Below are 8,521 nucleotides of genomic sequence, written 5' to 3'. Positions count from 1 at the left end.
CTCAGTAAAACTTTTTAAGGAGCCAAGTTCACTCACTCTTAATAGCTTTTTTCGCTGCGATGTTGTTGTATCTAGGCCGTGGGAGGACGGATTTTCAGCTCTCTGAGCTTCTCAAAGATGGCGCCCAGGATAGATATGATTCAGCACAGAGCAAAACAGAGAGAAATCCTTGAAATTGCCTGTTTCTAAGGACCCCCCCCCCCCCCCCGTTCAAGCTTTCAGCTCTTCGTACCGTCTTCCTGGCACCGAAGCTTGCCTTAGTTGTTTAGGCACATGAAAACATATCTATTTCGCAGTTTCTTCAGGAGCCCCCAAAGATTCACTGCAACCTCACTGAGAGTTAGCTCTGCCCCCCCACTCCACTTTCACTTCTAACAAGCTGGAGAGCCCTGCAGGCACTCACACAGGGCTCCCATACTTCCACAGGCTGCTGCAGGGACTAGGGAGTGCATCCCAGTCCCTGCAGCACTACTGAGTGTCACAATCCTGGGGATCATGTCTCTGCTTTCTCCCTACCTCTCCTCTCCTCTCCTCCACCCCACCCCTTAAGGGGAAAGAAGCCAGCGCCTTCAGACTGGGGCATCATGTCTCCTCCTACTACCCACACCTCTTCCTGCATCAGGTGCTCCTTATATCCCTAGAGACCTCATTGCCTTTAGTGGCTCCAGCTGTGCAGCACACCTCCTGCTGAAACCCCAGGCCTTAACCCTTAAAGGGGCCTCAACTGGCACCACACCACACCTCCTCGAGGGATCCCATTACATGTGCCTTGTCAATTTTCAAAAAACTGATGGTGTGTCTTGAGAATTTTACTGCCTTGTCAGTGTGCTGTGAGATGAAAAAGGTTGACAATTGCTGTTCTATGGATTAGAAGAGAACAACAATTTAATGCACAACTGTTTTCACAGTTGCCCTGCCCTATAATGTAGAACAGTTGTTCAAATGTCATTGTTTTTCCAAATCCCAATCCACTGGGCCTTGTAAACCAGTCCAATCAATCAGAGTTGCCAATAAGCCAAGTTACAGTCCAAAGTCAGGTTCCAGGTAGGTCAGTCCAATCCATCAGGGTGTCCAAATCAAAGTCCAAAGCCAAAGTCCAGTCACAATCCACAGTCTGATTCCCAATTCAATAAGCCAAGTTAGTCTCCTCTCCAACCTGCACTCCTTCTATCACCCACCAAACCCTTTCGGCCTCAGATGCTCCCTATATACCTGAGGGATCTCCTTATGCTCTAGTGGCTGCAGCTGTGCAGCACACCTCCAACTACCACCTGGGCTTTAATCCTGCATTTACTCAGAGCAAGGGGCACTGTGGACACCACACCCTATCTCCTCGGTAATATCTTCCACAATTCCAATACAGTCACCCAGCAAATGTTAGCTACAGTGCATATCTATTGTATGAAAATCTTAATGGCTAAGAGTGATGACAAGATATTTTGATGCTGATCACAAAATGCTGTTTTTTGATGGCATGCTATCACTTCCAGTCATGTGCACCTCTATGCATAAGAGGTGAAGAGTATTTTCCCATTCTTTCTAGAATACCATACAGACAGTGCTACATAAAAAAATTGACTTAGATGGGATAAAATAGATGTTTATTATATAAAAATATATTTATGTGAAACAAACACTTCCAGTACTGTGAAATTAACTCTCTTTTGTAAGAGAAGGGTGGTTTCCAGTATATCCTATGAGGTGATTTAAATCTTCCTTGAAAGGATTGTAACCTTGCTCCTTTAGGCAGCATAAAGGCCAGAACAGTTGATCTGCTAAGGGAAACTCTTCCCACTGTATCCATTCCCAACCTGCAAAAGAAGAAAGATGTTGCAATGTAAACCAATCAATTAAAAAAGCACAACCATGCCATGGATTCTCCTATAGACTGGAAGCTGTAGCCTGCTACAAGGGAAGCAACTCTGCTTATCTTTTCCTTCACTATGTTAAGAAACCACTTGCTTCTGGAGTGCTATATGTCTAATATTCCACTGGGAGATGGTACACTTCCTGATAAACAACATAGGCAGTCTTCTTCTGGCAGAAGTTTAAAATACCACAAGTTAACAGTTAACTCTGAACAGATCCCTGTGAGAAAAGCAGGCACAGCGAGCAACTCATCCAAGGTGTGTCTGACCTGTCTCCAGTAAGCCTTCCATTGAGAGCTTTGCGCCAGCATTTTCCACAAGAAAATGGCTCCTTTATGGATCCTCAGGACTAACTCAGAGCCAGTCCAAGACCTTCTGGTGTCTTAGGCAGTGTGCCAAATGTTGACTCCCCTTAACTGGTGATGTTCCAGCCTCTGTTCTTCAATCCCACTGCTTCCCTCTCTTCCACTTCAGTTTTGTCCCCTTCTTCCTTTTCCAATCTAGGCAGTGGGAGTGAACAGGCGGATAGAAGTAGGCACCCCTTGCCAGTCTGCTGCTTGAGGCTATTGCTTCAGTTAGCATTATCAATGGACTGGCCCTGGTCTTAACAGTTCCACAAGTCTCCTAATGTAAATGTTACCACAGGTGGGAAAACTGTATGCTTCAGTGTAGACCAGTGGTTCCCAACTTTTTTTCCCACTAGCGTACCCCTTGGCAGCCCATTTCTATAAACTGTACCCCTCATATTAGCAAAATGTTTGTAATTAATATAGTTGCTGTTATTTCAAATTTATATGTTTTTCAACTATTGATCCATATCTGATACATAATTTGATGACCAGAAGCTAGTGGTTGGTGGAGCTTTCACAGCCTACTAGCTGCCTTCCTGCTTTGCCAGTCCCACAAGGGATTCTCATACAGACCTGCTTTTTTCCACCACCATTCAATTATTTTTCAAGTGTCCTGACAAGTACCCCTGGAGGTGCATAGAGCCCAGGTTGGGACCACTGGTATAGACAATACAAATAAAAATGCCACATGAAAGTTGCAAACTTCCCACTTTGCTTAATTTTTTAGTAACCTACTGATTTTGAAAATCTTTGATAACACTGAACACTTCTTATTCCTTCTATACTGGCAGAGTAAAATTTGGCAGGAATTTAGAACTAAATAGACAAACACACCTAGACAGATAAGGGATCATATGACAACTCAGTCTGAATCATGATTCAAAATCATGAACTTCCTAGCTAGCAATACTTGCTGAAGATGAAAATATCTTACCTTCATTTTTATCAGGTTCCAGATTCCTTGGTTCAGATTCATGATTCATATCCACTTCTCCTTTCATCAAGATTGTGACATAGTGGTAATTATCTTTCACACTAATGGAATTTACAGTTGAAGCAAAACGGACATTTTTTAGGTGTAGAGCTGCTTCTTCCAATGTCTCTCTCTCAGCACATTCTGCCAAGCTTTCACTAGACAATGAGAAAATAAGTTTATTTTCACAGAAAGTTAAATGTATCTTGCAACCAAGAAATTCCAGTGCTACAATGGGGTCTAACTGCTCAAAGCACCAGAAGAGCTGAAGTTTGAGGTAGCCAGCAGTCACACCACAGTTGAAGATACTGATCGAATGTCACTGACCTCATCCTCATTTATTTGTTTAAAAATATGCATGCTGTCCTTCAGTTCAAGTTCAGGTCAGAGTTCATTAAGGACAACAAAGGCAAGGGAAAGTGTCAGGATATGTTTAAGACACACAAGATGGTCTTGTGTTCCACAAAAAGAAAAATTTAAAAAGTTGTAATGCTATGCACTTTTAATAGAAACACTGGAGTCAGTGTGACTCCACTTAGTGTGACTAAAGCTACAGCCCTGTCCACACTTTCCTGGGAGTAAGCCCCATTGACTATAATGGGAGTTACTTCTGAGTAGACAGGCATAGGATTGGGCTATAAGTTTACTTCTAAGGAGACATGCCTAGAATTGCTTTATTGAGTACTTGCAGCTTCTCCCATCTTTTGCATGTCTTAAGAAGGACAGATTGCTTCATTCTCACTTTTTAGCATTTCTTGTGATATCAGAATGAATTTATAACTTCCTATAAATATGGTAAGATGTAACTGGAAAAGGGATTATTGTGATGAGGCTTTCTATCCAGTTTCAGCAGTAGAAGAGAAAGATTCCAACCATTAGGCTGCACTACCCAGTTTTGTTTCTAATGACTAGGTAGAAGTAACTTTAATAAATTTTATAGTTTTCATGTTAAATAAAGACTGCCACATTTTCTCTCTAATGTTTCTTTTCTGCTTTAAAGGCATTTCTTGTGCTTCAATTAGCTATGGGGGTTAGCTAATAGGGCCTACTCCTATGCCTGTCTGCTCAGAAGTAAGTCCCATTCTAGTCAATGGGACTTTCTCCCAGGATAATGCAGATGGGTTTGTAGCCACAGTCATTATTGTTTTTCTTTCATCTCAGAAGTGCGGGGTGCTACCTGGAACCCTGGAATGAGTCACTTACCTGGAACCCAGAATGAGTCACTTAGGTTCACCTGTGCCCAATCTTAAGGCTGTTCAATGACAATGCTCAACCACCACCTTTCACTGCGTGGTGAAGTGTCTTTGCTGTGCTCAGAGAGGAGCTCTGGTGAACTGGAAAGCTTGCTCAAGATTTTCAGCAAACATCCTATGCATGTGATCAATGGGACTTACTCCCAGGAAAGTGCGTCCAGGAGTGCAGCCCCGGGGTCTGCCTGGTTGGCCCTAATAAAGGCCTTGGCGGCGTGTGCCTTTGGATCCTCCCAAGTCCGGACTCTCCTTCCTTTGGAACGTCGCTGAAGCGCGCGCCTTCCATTCTCATTCTGCAACTTTGTTGCAAAATGTTATTGCGTCACAATGACGACTCACACCTACCCGAACTCTAAGTGCCCTCCTGGAAGCTGGAAGGTGCCGACTCCGGAGCTGCCTTTCCGTTTGCCCAGAAGGACACAGCCCGGGTGGGCCGAGCTGGTGACCACCACCCCGACCCCGACGCCCGGGCGCCGCCGGCTCTCCATGCTCTCTGCTGCCGAACCCGACCTGCCGTCCTGCCGCCCCCCAGCCAATGGCTTCCAAGCCACGCCGCGGCTGCTCCAATCGACAGCCTGCCAGCGCCACGGCCAACTGCGCGACTTGTATGGTGCAGAGAGAGAAAGACCCACAGACTGACTAGGCTTGTCCTCACACACAGCCCAATCCTAGCCACACTTTCCCAGAAGTAAGCCCTATTGACGCTAATAGGACTTACTTCTGAGTAGACGTGCACAGGATTGGGCTCGCAAAGAGCTAGAAAATGGGTTTTTCACTACACTGTTCTCCTCCACAACTGCCAGCAGCCACTGATGCTACTTTTGATGGGCTGGCTGGGGATTTTTTTTTTTATTTTTTTTTTTTTGGGGGGGGGGGTCATTGGATTTTAACCAGCTTACCAAATTTTGCCAACGTGTCCCCCCTTCTGTCAAGTGATCAGTGCCTTGTTTGTGCCCGTGCCTTTTTCCACCCACTGTAGTGATTCCACAGCCTTTTAATAAACATCTTTAATTTTACTGCTTTACCTGCCTAATTCACATTCACCTGGGATTGCGTTGCCATCCCTCTCAGAACACCCTTCACATTTCACTCCAGCTATGTTTAAAGGGGACTATTGTCTGCATTGTAGGGCTGTCTGTTAACCTCAGTGAGAGCGCAATCCTAACCCCTTACATCAGTGCTTTCCAGCACTGGCATAGTGGTGCCACTGGGACGTGTGCCTCATCCCGCAGTTGGGTGTCACTCACGGAGGCCTTCTCAAAGTAAGGGAATGTTTGTCCCCTTACCTCAAACCTGTGTTGCCCTTTTGTCAGTGCTGGAAATCCTAACCCATAAGGGGTTAGGATTGCGCCCTGAGAGGTTTTCCCAAGGTGCCCACTTGCTGCTTCCTAGCTCCGGATGACCTGCCTTTCCACAGTATTTCCAGTTTAACCACTAGTGAATTGGAGAACAAAAGTGTCATTGTTAATCACCAAGCGCTGTGTTCCATGTTGTCCTCCAGTTTCCCTTACAACATCACCTGCAGGCATCATCAAACTGTGTGCCATGTGCTCTCCTAAGAAGCTGGAGGGCTCCTAAGCTGTGTGACATATGGATGTCCAGATGGGTAGGCCAGGCTGGACTGAGCAGATGGAAGGGCATAGTATCAGGGAATAAAAAATCCTGGTGGAGAAAGTAGGAGATTGAGAGGAGAATCAGAGGAGACGCCGGTAAGGGTAAGGAAGGTAGGGGAGAAGAGAGGAAGAGCCATAAGCTGGAGTGGTGGAAGATGTTCCTGAGATCACAGCACCACTACCCCCAGGGAACCCTGAGAAGAAGCGCTGGCTATACAGCAGAAAGGAGCTTGAACACTTCATTACTTACAGTAGGGAGGGCTAGTGGGCTACCATGGGTGCCTGGTTTCCACCAAACTAGAGAGAATCAAAGCAGAATCAAAGGAACTAGTGAAGAAGCTGAGATTCTGCAGTTGGTGCTGCTGCTGCTGGAGAAAGAGAAGCATTCCAGGATCTTCAAGTTGACAACTGGTTTTCTCTGAGCAGAGCTAGAGTATTTTATATTACAACCACATTTAGGACTCTACTTTTTTTTCTTTTAAATTAAGTTTTTATAAGTTATAAGTTTTTATGTTTATGATGTCATTTTGAGTTCAGTTGGCCTCTTTTATTCTTCCATACCACCATTAGTAGTAGTAGTAGCAGCAGCAGCAGCAGCAAACTATGAGCTCCTTGTGAGGACAGGTGTAAAAAAAAGGTTGCAAACTGTTCTGTTTCTGGGTTAGAAGAGCAACTGATTGAGTAAGATATACATTGAATAAAGAAATAAACAACAGTGATCCACAGGGCCACTCTGGGGTTCTTATATCACTCAAGGCAAGGGGTCAGAACAGGGAATACTGATGTATTATCTGAAGTAGCAGTGGTATCCCATGAAAATGCAAAGTATTACAGTCAGGGACCTATAGTGTGTAGAGTTGATAGTATGCAAGTTGCTATCATTTGCTAAATAGCAGATTGGCATGAGTATACCATGAGCAGTCCAACCTGCTCATCAATTCTGAGATAGGACAACTCCTTTCAGATATTTTATAACTGGCAATATAGAATGTGGTAAAGAATTGCCATGTAGCTGAGAAACAAGTGAGATGTGGCTATGATGCATGCTATTAATACGGACTTGAATATAATAGTTCAAATTATAGTTATAATAAATCTATTGCCAATTAGTTTGCATTAGAACAATCTAGCATACTACAAAGTTGCATCAAGAGTAGTGGCATAGCTAAGAGGGTGCAGGGGGTAGCAGTTGCACCGGGCATCAAGCCTTAGGGGGCAACAAGCTGAGCTTGACCCTAGTGACCCAAATTGTGAAAATCTTGGTATGTATGAATAATACATCATGTTATATATAATTGGAAAGGTAATTTAATGCAGAGGGCAATGAAACAAACTGCACTGGAATATCTGTATTCTATCAAAAGTTATGACCAATTACCAGAAAATGAAAACAACTGTCTTGTGGAACAAAAAGTGGATTTGCTTAACTCCATACCGACCTATGAGACTGTTTTGAGTGCCAATGAGATATTATGATACAGCACTGAATCAATAATTTTTTATGTATTTCCTTAATTAAATTTGATTTTATCATGCAGGGGGGGCTACAAAATCTTCTTTCACCCCGGGTAGCAGATAGATGCCTTAGCTATACCACTGACTTAGGGGAGGCAGCAGAGCAAGTGGGTGGTGAGCTGCTGGGGGGAGGAGGTGGGTTCCTCACAATTTTCACTTTTTAAAAAGCCCGGGCATGATGTCTCTTCCAGTTGTGACATCACTTCCGGGGCAACATTTTGAGCTTGGCACCAGGCTATATGATAATTAGCTACACCACTGATCAAGAGCATACCCATATTCGTGATTCAACCATTGTATAGCAATGGTTTCTCCAAATAAGGGTTGCAAAAATCAGGGTGTTATAGTGTTCTAAGTAAGAAAGCTATAAACAAGCTCTGAATCCCTATATAAAATGTACAGCCCAATCCTATCCCCCACCCATGCTGTAGCAGACAGGCATGCCATGAAGGTGCCCCCTGCATGCTATAGTGAGCAGGCAATCAGGAGGACTGCAAGATACAGGGGAAAATATTTTTTCTTTACATCTATGCAGGCTCCCTAACAGCCTATGAGTCTCCTTGGACTTAAGCCAGCTATATAGCTAACTTAAGTCAGAGGACATCCTGGGGCAGGCCAAATGTGGGGGATAGGACAACTGAGAGCATGTGCAACTGCTGCTGGATCCACTCCTCCTTCCCTGATATGCCCCTGGTTCCTCCCCCCAAATGCCTCTTTATTCCTCCTCCCCACCCACTGCCCACCCCTGCTTTCAATGCACTTCCTCTGGCAGTGGCAGGATGCCCCAGTATTGTACATTTAGTGGTCACCAGTTTGTGCTAGTGGCCCTGTTGCATGTATTGTGACTGAGTCTACAGCACCAACTGTGAGGGCCTCCAGCTGAGGGAACACTAGTAGGTGCCTGTGGAATTTGGCCCTTAATATATCTATTTTGACTGCCAAAAATGTTAGC

The 8,521-nt window shown here is 44.5% G+C and overlaps 1 protein-coding gene across 1 annotated transcript; it reads right to left on the bottom strand.

Moving 5' to 3' along the window:
• Window positions 1-1,584: 1,584 nt before the first annotated feature.
• On the bottom strand, window positions 1,585-4,989 carry NUDT15 (nudix hydrolase 15). Its single transcript, XM_066637506.1, has 3 exons — window positions 4,787-4,989; window positions 3,153-3,349; window positions 1,585-1,811 (listed from the first exon to the last, which is right to left on the bottom strand). The coding sequence occupies exons 1-3, from the start codon at window positions 4,927-4,929 to the stop codon at window positions 1,654-1,656; spliced, it is 498 nt and encodes a 165-aa protein (XP_066493603.1). The 5' UTR covers window positions 4,930-4,989; the 3' UTR covers window positions 1,585-1,653.
• Between the last annotated feature and the right edge of the window lie 3,532 nt (window positions 4,990-8,521).

This window comes from Tiliqua scincoides, chromosome 1 (assembly GCF_035046505.1).
Source record: "Tiliqua scincoides isolate rTilSci1 chromosome 1, rTilSci1.hap2, whole genome shotgun sequence".
Lineage (NCBI taxonomy): Eukaryota > Metazoa > Chordata > Lepidosauria > Squamata > Scincidae > Tiliqua > Tiliqua scincoides.
Note: the sequence above shows the minus strand (reverse complement) of the source record. Positions and strands in the feature narration are given on the sequence as shown.

Bases quoted from the DNA above. Each gene is read 5' to 3' on its own strand.
- NUDT15 (XM_066637506.1), bottom strand. From the start codon at position 4,929: ATGGAGAGCCGGCGGCGCCCGGGCGTCGGGGTCGGGGTGGTGGTCACC. The intron at 3,350-4,786 runs GTAGGTGTGAGT...CTCATTGTCTAG, and splicing joins GGAGGGCACTTAGAGTTCGG to TGAAAGCTTGGCAGAATGTG. The intron at 1,812-3,152 runs GTAAGATATTTT...CTTCTTTTGCAG, and splicing joins GGAACCTGATAAAAATGAAG to GTTGGGAATGGATACAGTGG.